The 15,018-nt window shown below is 27.7% G+C and overlaps 1 protein-coding gene across 2 annotated transcripts in view; it reads right to left on the bottom strand.

Moving 5' to 3' along the window:
* Positions 1-13,054: 13,054 nt before the first annotated feature.
* The window catches only part of LOC105257305 (kinesin light chain), a 40,846-nt gene continuing 38,882 nt past the window's right edge, over positions 13,055-15,018 (bottom strand). For both annotated transcript variants that reach the window (XM_011267857.3, XM_025407486.1), the window contains one exon: positions 13,055-13,236. In XM_011267857.3, coding sequence (XP_011266159.1) covers positions 13,207-13,236 — 30 coding nt within the window. In that variant the 3' untranslated portion in view covers positions 13,055-13,206. The remainder of the gene's footprint in view (positions 13,237-15,018) is intronic.

Genomic DNA, 15,018 nt, shown 5'->3' with positions numbered 1-15,018 from the left:
TAAAGAAAGTATCTTTATTTTTGCGCTGTGTGATCTATTAACGGAGATATCATAATGCAAACTCGAAATATGAAAATTTTCAATTAAGAAACGTCTTTATCATTATCATCATGGTCGTCATCGACGCACATGTACACAACACATAGAAAGAGAAAACGTCCTTTTCCTACTCTCGACAGAAGATTGCGCTAGCGACGCTTTTCGATATTAATGACATGTGTCATATGTGTCATTAATGACATGTATCATTAACCGCATTTTGAGTAGTAATAAAGTGCAAGTTATAAATAATAAATAATTAAATTATTAATTAAAAATTGGTAAGAGCCAGTACGGTATGATAATTGGAGCAAGGTAAATAAATATATATATCTATTTTACAAGCTAAATATAAATATAATATATTAATTATATATATATATATATATATATATATATATATAAAATATATATGTATATATATATATATAATATAATATACAGGGTGTCCCTAAATTCGCGCCCACGGAGTACAAGGCGTGATACTTTAGGCTAAAAGAAATAACTTTTTCCTTTAGCAAAATTGCGTGCGATAAGTAGTTTTTGAAGGAGAGCAGGTTGAAGTAAACCAATAGGCGTTCTGGTGTAAGTGGCGCTCAGGGCCGGCGCGCGCGCTTCGCTCACTTGTATCAAATTCTTGACTAGTATTTACAAATAATGTTAAAACATTAATGCTTTGTTATAATTAGTTTACTATGAATTTATTTTTATCTTAGTTATGATTTTATTTTAATTATACATATAATTAGTTAGATTATACTTAAGACTCAAATAATAAGAATCAACTTGAATACTGAACCGTGATCTTTTTCCATATTGTATTCTTTAAAAAGTGAATAATTAACAAAATAAATATTGCTTTTATTTCTTACGTAATAAAAGATAAAAGAATGTCTGATTTCGTAGATCTATCTGAAAATAGAGACAAATGTAAATAGTAATGTGCTTTGCGAGCTAAACGCGTTTCTATTCTTCTAAATTTTTTTCTTTTTTCATCATTTTCTTACATTTTGAAAAATTTTCTACATTTTGAGTCTTAAGTATAATCTAACTAATTATATGTATAATTAAAATAAAATCATAATTAAGATAAAAATAAATTCATAGTAAACTAATTATAACAAAGCATTAATGTTTTAACATTACTTGTAAATACTAGTCAAGAATTTGATACAAGTGAACGAAGCGCGCGCGCCGGCCCTGAGCGCCACTTACACCAGAACGTCTATTGGTTTACTTCAACCTCCTTCAAGCTCTCCTTCAAAAACTACTTATCGCACGCAATTTTGCTAAAGGAAAAAGTTATTTCTTTTAGCCTAAAGTATCACGCCTTGTACTCCGTGGGCGCGAATTTAGGGACACCCTGTATATATATATATATATATATATATATATATATATATATATAATATATATATTATATATTATATATTATATATTATATTAAGTATGTATATATATATTATATACATACTTTTTTTAATATAATATCTTTTAGCAAATTTAAAAAAAGAAGTGATATAATCCCCAAAAACTTATCTTTTTAAAAAAAGGTAAAAAAAGGGCGCCAAGTTCATGCACTAATTGTATCCAACTGTCATATTGTCTACAAAAATAGTGATATACAAAAATTGTGCCAACTAAGAATAAAAATTTGTACAAGATAAATAGTAAAAAAAATTTTAATTAAAAAAACTTGGCGCTGCCAATAAAATTGGCATATATTCCAATTAAATATATGTTTAACAGCAAATATAATTGCTGGACATTTATTATTAATTCTCTTAAGATCTTCTGGATTTGAAAATTTAGACTTTTAAGTTGAACAATATATTAATAAAATTGGCAGCGCCAAGTTTTTTTAATTAAAATTTTTTTTACTATTTATCTTGTACAAATTTTTATTCTTAGTTGGCGCAATTTTTGTATATCACTATTTTTGTAGACAATATGACAGTTGGATACAATTAGTGCATGAACTTGGCGCCCTTTTTTTACCTTTTTTTAAAAAGGTATAATTTAACCTCGATGTCTTATTGTTATATTTTTTGATCTTTTAAATATTCGAACGCTTAATATTGAGAACGTGCAATAAAAAAACATCAAATCATAGATCTAAATAATTACCAAAATGAAAAGCTCCTTAATACATTAATCCTTTAATAAATATTCATAATAATTTATCTACGTAATTTAAAAAATACTTTTATACTTTATATTGTGTTTGTATTTAAATGGGTCGCTGAGAAGAGGATTGATCTTAAATGTCGTGTCACAAAACAATATATTTTCTCTATCTCTTTGTGTTACAAAAAACGGCGAGAGCGTCTTCCATCCTCTCGCACATGTGCGCTCACACACACACAAACACGCGCGCGCGCGCGCGCGGGCACACACACACACAGCCCTCTTCTCACACGTGCGCACGTACGTATCTCTTTCGCAGTACGCGGTAACTTAATTTAACGTAACGCACATAACACTTTAATATACAGGGTGACCCATTTTAACTTAGGCAGCCAAATAACTCGAAAAATAAGCACACTACGAAAAAATGGTTAGAATCAAAATTTCGTCATTTCGAGGGGGACGTACAATGACGTTAAAATCAGCCCCCCCACCCCTCCCCCTAGGCGGTGAGGGGGGGCAAGTTTGAAATCTTAAATGGAACCCCCTATTTTTCATTGCATATTCTTGTAGCTTATCTCGAGAGCTTTCCAAAACACTATAATTAAGTACCTTTTTATTAAGTACTTTTTGAGTTATAAAGCTTAAAATAATTTCTTAATTTTACATAAACCATAAAATATCTAGTAAACCATTCATTTTTCGATTATCTTACCTTCATACTTTTATGTACAAAATAATAAGAGGAATCAATTGGTGTAAAGAAAACACATAGTTGTTTCTAAGAAAAAATATGTAATTTGCAATTAACAATTCCATATTTTTTCTTAAAAACAACTGTATGTTTTCTTTACACCAATTGATTCCTCTCATTATTTTGTACATAAAAGTATGAAGGTAAGATAATCGAAAAATGAATGGATTACTAGATATTTTATGGTTTATGTAAAATTAAGAAATTATTTTAAGCCTTATAACTCAAAAAGTACTTAATAAAAAGGTACTTAATTATAGTGTTTTGGAAAGCTCTCGAGATAAGCTACAAGAATATGTAATGAAAAATAGGGGGTTCCATTTAAGATTTCAAACTTGCCCCCCCTCACCGCCCAGGGGGAGGGGTGGGGGGGCTGATTTTAACGTCATTATACGTCCCCCTCGAAATGACGAAATTTTGATTGTAATCATTTTTTCGTAGTGTGCTTATTTTTCGAGTTATTTGGCTGCCTAAGTTAAAATGGGTCACCCTGTATATTCCACTTAATATTATTTATTAAAGTATCCAAAATAATAAATTATTGTTTTGTTAGAAAATCGATCAAGAATTATTGGTAATTATGCACTTTACGGGCGACCTCACCGATTTCAATGATCTTGACATCTGTTGTCAAGCTCACTCTCCTGAGTAAGTATCAATAGGTTTTAAATGTCGCTCACTATTTATTAAAAAATTATTAACAAAAAAAGTTTTACGAGAGTATATTATGTGCAATTTTGAGACATTATGTACGTTTTAAGAGTCAAGGTGAAATGTACACGCATCGGCAGGAATGGTGTCCCGGTATGTACGTGTGAACGACCGTACGCACACACGCGAAGCGCACACGTATGCGAGCCAAGAATTTATTCATTAAATTTTATCTTTTTATATAATTTAATTATTATTTAATTTAATAGAAATAAATGCCGACCTTTTGCACGCGATTAAACCGCATTTCTTAAAGAAAGAAAAGAAAAGTACATATAATGATATTAAAGCGCAAGAGACATGTATAGAAATAGCCCTTGATTCAAGCGTAATCTAAAGCGCTTATTCGTTAGCTTAAAGTTGCTCTCATTTAAAAAATAATGCTCGGACGCAATTTTCCCAAAGGAAAAAGTTGTTTGTTTTGGTACGAACAATCACTCTGTGTATTCCACATGCGTGAATTTTGGTACACCCTGCATATATACAGGATGTAACTGAAAAAGCGTCTCATGGCTTTAGGCCTATATATATTTATATAGCGTATATATATATATATATATATATATATATATATATATACCGGGTGTTTCAGACCACCCGTACACCCCATTTTAAAGCAAAGGAAGTGGTTATTTTGAAAAATGTTTCAGACAAAAGTTGTTGAAGATAAAGTAATGCATTACATGGGTAAATTTGATTGACCTTGGGTGGCGTCGTGAAGGTCATGTCAAGGTCGACTTGAATTTTTTAAATGGGAACCCCTATTTTTCATTGCATATTCTTGTAGCTTATCTCGAGAGCTTTCCAAAACACTATAATTAAGTACCTTTTTATTAAGTACTTTTTGAGTTATAAGGCTTGAAATAATTTCTTAATTTTATATAAACCATAAAATATCTAGTAAACCATTCATTTTTCGATTATCTTACCTTCATACTTTTATGTACAAAATAATGAGAGGAATCAATTGGTGTAAAGAAAACACATAGTTGTTTCTAAGAAAAAATATGGAATTGTTAATTGCAAATTACATATTTTTTCTTAGAAACAACTATGTGTTTTCTTTACACCAATTGATTCCTCTCATTATTTTGTACATAAAAGTATGAAGGTAAGATAATCGAAAAATGAATGGTTTACTAGATATTTTATGGTTTATGTAAAATTAAGAAATTATTTCAAGCCTTATAACTCAAAAAGTACTTAATAAAAAGGTACTTAATTATAGTGTTTTGGAAAGCTCTCGAGATAAGCTACAAGAATATGCAATGAAAAATAGGGGTTCCCATTTAAAAAATTCAAGTCGACCTTGACATGACCTTCACGACGCCACCCAAGGTCAATCAAATTTACCCATGTAATGCATTACTTTATCTTCAACAACTTTTGTCTGAAACATTTTTCAAAATAACCACTTCCTTTGCTTTAAAATGGGGTGTACGGGTGGTCTGAAACACCCGGTATATATATATATATATACAGGGTGTCCGTAGATTTTCGATCAAAATGAAATAAATAAGTAGATTGGCTCGAATTAAGAAGGAATGACCTGTATTGTTTTGGGATTGTCGCAATAATTAACGAAATATTAAATAAAACAGATCGGCCAATCTGCGTGAGTAAAAGCGCGCGGCGACGAGAGTCGTTCCACCGTAATCCGATACTACGAGCGCGGCGAAGCGGTGGGCGGGTCGCCCTCCGAGACATGATGGTGGTTTGCGATATATCGCAATACCGCGCCGAAGAATGACCCGTCCCCCCTTTTCGTGGCGAGAAAATGATGCGCTATCATTTCCACACCACCTTGCGGTAGATAGCATGGTGCGTTTTTTTTATAGTGGTTTCCCCCATAGGCCTATTCCACTCTCAATTTAAAAATTATTCAAAATGCCATTTACTATACGCTGAATATATCGTAAATGTAAAAAATTAATGGACAGTACCTTTACAAAAATTGATTCGTGGTTGAAAATCCCTCGATAAAATGTATTGCACACGTTGATAATGTGATACGATGATAAAATTCTTCAAGAATCCTTTCTTCATCTCGTACACGAAGACGCACTGCTGGACCGGTTATCCCGATATTATGCACGACACTCAGTTTCACATAATTATTGCACAACACGTAAAATTGTACGGCCACTTGGTTTTCGTGCACGCCCGAGAAATGATTCCATGTAAATTGCGGCCGCACGATAAGTATTTTCTCCCGCTAGTCCGTATGCCACAATCATATCCGTATATTCCTGCAGAGTACACTTCATTTTCTCTGTTAATTTACTACGCAAACACAAGATTTTTATTAAAACGTCTTAGCTCTCGCACGCTGTTACCAGATGCGTACGCCAGCAGCACGCAACTACAGCTGACAGCTGAGCGGACTGTGAGTGTAATCATAGTGCGCAGGCGTCGAACTCACACGTACGCTTACAGTCACATGTCCACTCAGCTGTCAGCTGTAGTTGCGTGCTGCTGGCGTACGCAGTCTGCTAACAGCGTGCGAGAGCTAAGACGTTTTAATAAAAATCTTGTGTTTGCGTAGTAAATTAACAGAGAAAATGAAGTGTACTCTGCAGGAATATACGGATATGATTGTGGCATACGGACTAGCGGGAGAAAATACTTATCGTGCGGCCGCAATTTACATGGAATCATTTCTCGGGCGTGCACGAAAACCAAGTGGCCGTACAATTTTACGTGTTGTGCAATAATTATGTGAAACTGAGTGTCGTGCATAATATCGGGATAACCGGTCCAGCAGTGCGTCTTCGTGTACGAGATGAAGAAAGGATTCTTGAAGAATTTTATCATCGTATCACATTATCAACGTGTGCAATACATTTTATCGAGGGATTTTCAACCACGAATCAATTTTTGTAAAGGTACTGTCCATTAATTTTTTACATTTACGATATATTCAGCGTATAGTAAATGGCATTTTGAATAATTTTTAAATTGAGAGTGGAATAGGCCTATGGGGGAAACCACTATAAAAAAAACGCACCATGCTATCTACCGCAAGGTGGTGTGGAAATGATAGCGCATCATTTTCTCGCCACGAAAAGGGGGGACGGGTCATTCTTCGGCGCGGTATTGCGATATATCGCAAACCACCATCATGTCTCGGAGGGCGACCCGCCCACCGCTTCGCCGCGCTCGTAATATCGGATTACGGTGGAACGACTCTCGTCGCCGCGCGCTTTTACTCACGCAGATTGGCCGATCTGTTTTATTTAATATTTCGTTAATTATTGCGACAATCCCAAAACAATACAGGTCATTCCTTCTTAATTCGAGCCAATCTACTTATTTATTTCATTTTGGTCGAAAATCTACGGACACCCTGTATATATACGAGAAAGAATATACTAATATGAGCAGTGTTTGCTGGTATCTAGATAAAATTATCTAGATAATCATCTAGATAAAGAAATGAATCATCTTTATCTTTAACTAGATGAAGAAATACAAAGTATCTTTATTTTAGATAAAAAATATATGTCATCTTATCTAAAAATTGTCTAAGATGACGTTTTCATTATGCAAAAAAGTTTTCCAGGCAAGCTTCTAAAAATCTATTTAAAATATCTAAAATATATTTTTTATATTATTATTATTAATATATTATAAATATATTATAAACATATTATAAATATAAATAAATAAATATTTATCATATCATTTATATACCTTTTTGCTGTTATTTCTTTATAATATTAAATATTCTTTAGGAAAAGAGAAAGAATATGTGTTTATGATTTTAATATCCCATTTATAATCTGCGTCACATTTTTTACAATATATATTATAGTCTTCTAACATAAACAAAAATATCTAGATAATTATCTAGATTATCACAATAATTACCTCATCTTTCATCTAGATTAAGTAAAAGCAAAATCATTTTTATCTCATCTAAGATAAATTTACAGATTTTTATCTTTATCTTTATCTAGATAATTTTGAAATTATCTACAGCAAACACTGAATACGAGATATACAAAGTATATTCTGAGAATATATGAAAAATAATACAACAAGAGATGTTATGGGATTATTTTCAGTATATTACATCTGTAACGTATATTTACAGTATCGGTATAGAATATTCGAATGATATCATGTGCTATTAGGGTAATTATTTATTAATAGTGATTCGTATTAGCAAATTCTAATACAATTCGTGCTCAATTATGTCACATTATAATATATTTATTACAATTTGTCAAGTATAATAATTTGTAATTATATAATTATCATTTTTTTCTGTCTTATCTTCAATATGGCTGCTTATTAAAAAGAAAACTCAAACATATGTGTAATAAACAGTCTGTATAGTCATACTTCGCTTCTGTAATATTTATATTAAATACAACATATTTTTACCCAAATTGCGTTAGATACAATCTCATTTCATTTTTGAAACTTTCAAACAGCGCGCTGCCTAAAAGCTCAAGTTCTGATTGGTCAAGATCTCAGACCTCCGCCATTATATGCTCAGGCCATATTGAGAATTAATATTATTGGATATGTGGCAGGATACCAATAATTTTCAAATTCGTTGACAGATCTCACTGATCGATATATATGAATAGATATCTGGACGTAAAATTATGTAAATGGAATTTTTAATAAATGGAATTTAAAATATCTTATTTCGAAAAGTCTTGCAAAAATAAAAAAAATTTCATTTCTTTCTCATTTTAACATAACTGTATGCTCAAGTGGCAAATAATAAAAGAGCGCGTGCGTGAGAGAGAGAGAGAGAGAGAGAGAGAGAGAGAGAGAGAGAGAGAGAAAGAGAGAGAGAAATTTTGACAAAAGAGAATTACTGATATAAAAGAAATTACAATAGAAAAAAATAAAAAATTAAGATTAGAAAAAAAATTTAACAGCATTTTTCACCTTCTTAAAGAGTTCCAAATAGTGAGCTATATCGCAAATTTTAGATTAGGCTAATATTAAAGAAAACAAGCTGTACAAGTGGAAATATTTATTATAAATCAAAGCTTACATATATGTTTGTCATTAAATAACAATATATTTGCACCTGAGAACTACAGTACGCTTCGAAAGCTCCAATATATGCTAGTATGTATTATGCAACATCGCATATATGATAAAACAGTACCTACATATGTATTATATTCATTCATGAGCCAATAATATAGTTTTCAACATTTTTACTGTTCAGTACGATTATTGCAAGTTTAACACTAAGATTTAAATTTATTATTTCATTATATATATCATACACTGAATAAAATGCAAATTCTATTGTATTTATTATTTCATTCTATGTATTTATTATTTCAAGATATATATTGAAATTTAAATTTGCCAGAATAGTTTCAAATCCTTCCTAATATTCTTCAATTTTTATGAAATAAAGCAGATACATTTGAAAAAAATTTTTATCTTTCATTTGTAGTAAATCTTTCATTTGTAAATAATTTTAAATACAAATTGATTAATAAATGCAAGATATATATATATATATATATATATATATATATATATATATTCCTCCAGAAAATGTTATGAATTATTCATTTATTCAGAAAAGTGCAATATCAAAAGTGCAATAACAATATTTAAAATGATGTGACTAATACCAATAATCTGACTTATTACGCTTTACTTGATGTGAATATATGAGATAATAAATTCAAATCTTGATGTTTCGGACTATAATAATCATACTGACTGTACCGTTGCATTATTCTTATGCCAAATATAAAAGCAATATTTTAGAAAAATTTTCCATTTGAGAAGATTCCATTTGGTAGAGATGTAATGATATTAATTCTGAACTATATTTTCTTTTCGTGATGAAATAAAGATTCGTTTACTTTTTCTATGTAAAGAAAAAAAAACGAATTATTTTACTTTTTTTACATTGAAATAAAAGAAAAATTGTACAGAAATTTGGTTAAAATCAAACAAAATTAAATCCATTTTTTTTTCGATCAAGTATTGTTTCTTATAAAATATGATCTTAATTAGAGAATAATTGTGTATTTATTTAATTTAATTAAAGTTTTCAATAAACTATATTTACTCTAAAAATCCAACAAAGATGTTTTAGTTCTTTTTACATATTTGAGTAAATTAGATACTTATATAATATAGATGCATAAATAAACTTAATACTATATCGAAATTTTTCGATTTAATTTATTTGAAATAAAATTGATTTTAATATATATTAAAAAAAAGAAGAAGAATATATACAACGTTAAATTGTTGTATTAGCTACCAATAATTCCATCATATATATGACATTACAGAAAAAATCATTTTATTTCAATTCATAAAAAAATTTGTTTAAATAATACAATATAATAATTATATGATTATAGCTGTATATTTATATATTTGTGAATATATGTATATTTTTTGTTTCATTGTAAATTGATATAAGTGACAAAATAAAGAAAAAAACTTTTTAATTTTATAAGATATGCTTTTTCTGTGAGCTCGTTACCTTTGACTTTTTAATTCTAAGTTTATAATTTTATTAATTAAAATTATAGTAAGCATTATTCGCAAAAGCAATGTTTAATCTTCAGCAAATGCAGATATTATAATTTTACTCTGATAACTCTATTCTGATGTGAGATTTAAATAATTGTATTAAAATTCAACAAAAATGAAATATCTATAAATTTCTTAGAAATTAATTTTAAATTATTATTATTATAATTGTATTCATTACATATTAAAGAATTTAAGAAACTCTGTTCTAAATAAAATTTTCAAGTTCTTACGGAATCTAACAGACCCCCAGATTGATATTCACTAAATTAAATCAAATCGAAAGATAATTTAGGCCTTTAGGCTTTCATAAAACGAAATGTGAAGGCATGGAGAATGATCACTGAGAATGTCAGCAATAAAAAAAATAAAAACTTTTAAAAATAAATTTTCCAAGTACATAAAAATATTTTTTACTTTTCGTACATTACAGTCAACATTCTCGAAAATAGCCTTAAGTTACCAAATACTCAATAAGAATGCTCAATTATAATTATTAATGTTGCTTGTTATTTCAGTTTTTTGTGATATTCTTTCCGCGATACAATTTAATTTCCGCAATCCAAAGAACAACGATATTTAAAACAATATTGTGTAATAATATTTTTCTTATAATTTTTAAATTTTAAATCATAAATAAATATATACATACATATACATATGTATACATACATACATATACATATGTATGTATGTATGTGTGTGTATGTGTGTATGTGTATAAATTTTATATATATATATATATATATATATATATAATTTATATATATGTATATAAAAGTAAAAAGCCGCTTTTTTCCTCAAATGCATATAACTCGGCGAAAACTCATCTTATCGAGATAAATAAAAAAGTATTTTAAAGAAGAATCTCTGTACTATCATATGCTTTTGATCCCATTGACCTGCGACATTTGATTCTCGCCACGTGTCATAGCAAACTCAAACAATTATTTTTCAATTTTGCATATTCTCGTTTCATCATCTGTCATTTTCAAAAAATATTATCTCGCAACATTTCGGAGAACCTAGTTTTAAAGTACAGATTTCAAGTTTTATTTTCATTTTTTATAGACCTTTCCATGTTTATCATTTACAAAGTTATCGTCATTTGAAATTGACTTTTTTCCAAATTTCAAGCGTACCATTGACTTTTTTCCAAATTTCAAGCGTACCACTTTTTTAGAATATATTATATATTTATATATATATATATATATATATATATATATATATATAATTCTGTCCTTAGAATTTTCAACTATAAATGAAATTGAAATTCAAACGTGATAAGTCGCATGATAAAAATATGTAAACAAATAATAAAATCTCTTTTTTTATACTTTTAAAATTCTTAGATATATAGTTGCTCTAACAAAAAGATGGAGATCTTTTTTTTCGAAATATTTTGTGACTTTTAGAACAAATCAGATATTCCAATAAGAGTTTTTACTTCAAGATTCCAGCTAGTGATATTCATATCTTTAAAGAGCAAATTTTTCTTTAATTGATAAATGCATTGTGAAAAGAATTAAAAGAAAAATCGATTTGATGCTAATTATATAAAACGAAAATAATGCTACAATTTTAATGCATGCCAAAATTCAGTCCGAATCGAAAATAAATATTGCTATCTTCTGAGCCATAATTATAATTTAGAATACATAATGCGTTTTTTCCTGCTAAATTGTATACATGCTAGTAAATCAGACAGTTATTTTCTTTTCTATTTTAAAATTATCAGTATTGAACATTTTCTTTATTCCAAAATCTTATCTCATTCTTTATTCTAATTATACATAAATAAGGTTAAAATGTCTTTCATTTACTTTCTCACTCTAATGTAATCACATGATCAGATGAGAATATGAAAGAGCAGCATAGAAAAAAAACTTCTTAATTTTAAACTTCTTTAAAAAGAATAGCTAACTTAAAATTGAAAAAAATTTTAAATAGGAAAAAATAACAATTAGAAATGTTTTGTGTATTGTTTGGAGTACAATAAAACAAACTTTACTAATTCCCATACAAAAAATTTAGCATAAAAAACATGCAAAAAATCTAGCATAGAAAACACAATATGTTATAGCATTGACTAATTGAAGATGATTTATTATCTTTTAACCACTTGAAAAAGTAGACAATCTTCATACTCATGTCCAGATTGTAATATCGCTATTTCATAATGTCTATTTATTAATGTTTCTATTTATTATCCTTCTTTTGACTCAATTTTCAAATTGAAGAATTTATTACCAGATTTTCCAAATCTATATTTCAAAGAAATTATTTTTAGAAATGGAAATTATGCGGATTTATATTAATAATTTTAATTTTGCCATGAGAATTTTAAAAAACCACGTTTAAAAGATCTCAATATAATAAACAAATTCACTTTTTAAAAATATTGAAATTTCAAAAAAATAAATTTAAGATGATTTAAAAAAAAAATTTCTTTAATTGTTACATTAAAGGAAAAATATCTTCTTTTTTTAAGTAACTTTTAACGCAATCATTATTGAAAAAATAGTATGTTTACAGAAGTATAGATATTAACAATTATATAAATAAATTGAAGAAATTAATGCAAAATACGTTTCTATGTTAGGTGTCATACATAATATCGATCAGATTTAACTGCAGCTGGAATGACATGTTATCGAAAAATGTATTGAGATAATGTGTATATACGTAATAATATTGACATAGATATGCGAAATGATCGTGATTCCTTTGGATCTTAATTCAGATTAATCGATATTTTTTTTCAAATTCATTCAGAAACATTCGCAATAGTTAGATTCGCGCTACATCCGAGTTGTCCGTAGTTAAAATGAGAAACTAGCAGCAACATGGAGCTTGCTCGAATACAGTGTGCTTTTTTTCGTTGGAAAGAAGCAGCTGGAATGTGTGCTTTGTATACGTAAATGAGATGATCCGGACATCATTATCGGTCAATGTATTACAGAGTCTCCTTTCATTTTATCATCCACATATTGAGATTATAGTCTAGTAGCTTTCTTCAATAAATATGCGTTTTACTTCGCGCGAAAAGCGTATTTCCAGTCCTGTAACAGAATAAAAAAGCAAGTTTTAAAATTGGCTATGTCTCAAAAGTATGAAAAAAAACCTCGTGTCTTTAATTGTGCTGGAAAAGATTATATTGCACTAGAAAAATTAAGTGTAAGTAATCTATATAAAAATCTAATAATCTAACAAAATTTTTTAATTATAATTTATATTATAATTAAAAATATTATAATTTTCTAATTATATTTTTAATTATAATATGTAAAAATAAAAATATTGATCGATAAAAATTTTGTATGTATGAAGACATGAGAATAAAAATAATCAATCCTTGCAGTTCTTTTTTATGGTAAATCTAGCCATCAAAATATTTATCTCTATCATCTTACTAAAAATTTTTTTCATATTTTTTAACTATTATATGTTATGAAAAATGCTAATTTAAATATATTTTTTTTTTATACTGATTTAAATATATTTTATAAAATCCTACTTTTCTTAACAATTACAATTATTATGTAATTATTAATATATTGAATTGTGACGTAAAAAGTAAAAAATGAAAAAGTATGAATCTTTTTTCCTAAAGATCGAAATTTTTTCGTATGTTGCCACCCGATAAATATACCGAAAAAAACTTTGTATTCGTTAAATTAATAAAACTATAAACTTTCAATCAATTATTAAATCAATTCAATCAATCAATTCAAACAATCAATTATTAAATCAATTCAATCAATTATTAAAAAACTTTGTATTCGTTAAATTAATAAAACTATAAACTTTCAATCAATTATCATAACGTTTTTATTGAAAATATGAGATGTGCATAGAAATTAAATTGAATTTAGTAATGCAAGATAAAACGAAAAATTTTCAATATGTTAACAATCTATGCCATCAAACATGAATAACATTTGTAAAAATTAATTTATTATAACGCATATTTTTTCACAAGAAAAATACTCCTAGAATTTCTTACTTCTAATACGTAATACACAACTGTGTTGAGAAAAAATGTTTTAATCTCTTTTCTAGAATAATAATAACTTAATCCTATTTCGATTAAAGACACAAGATATTTATATAATATTATATCCTTTATATACTACAAAATTTTAAAAAACATTAATGTTACTACTAAAAGAAGCACATAATATTAAATTAATTAAATAATGTTTATATTTATCATTATCATGGCAAGCACAAAAAATCAAAGAAACAACTATGGTGCACAATTATTACTTCAGCATGCAATTCCACATAATAGCAAATTTGCATGTTATCCTGAAATATTCATGATTATTAAATATTCATATTAATATTCAGTTTTGCAGTTTATATTTATTGTATTTAATAGTGTGTTATTACTACATAATAAATTATATATTTAATATTGTTATTACACTATTATCATAGCTGTGAATTTCATAAACAGCAATTAATCAATAATTGAAGAAGCAAGTGACAAAAATTAAATGTAAATTATTCAAGGTAAAAGATACATATGGAAGCGCATATTTTCATCCATTATATGCAATAAATACATTTTTTATAAAAATATACCAACTTTATCTACTTGCTTCCACAATATTATTAGTACATAATATTTTGTTTGTCTAAAAAATAAAACAAAATTTATATAAGATTTAAGAAAAAAAAAATTAAGTGAGAAGAATAATTGGAAAAAATTATCGTCTATTATAGTTGTGTTCTAAAAACGTAAAAACGAGGAATTTTTTAATTCTACGAAGAAAAATACGCACCTTATTATTATTATATATGTATATATGTATATATATATATATATATATATATAT

Source organism: Camponotus floridanus, unplaced genomic scaffold (assembly GCF_003227725.1).
Source record: "Camponotus floridanus strain SB8 unplaced genomic scaffold, Cflo_v7.5 scaffold179, whole genome shotgun sequence".
Lineage (NCBI taxonomy): Eukaryota > Metazoa > Arthropoda > Insecta > Hymenoptera > Formicidae > Camponotus > Camponotus floridanus.
Note: the sequence above shows the minus strand (reverse complement) of the source record. Positions and strands in the feature narration are given on the sequence as shown.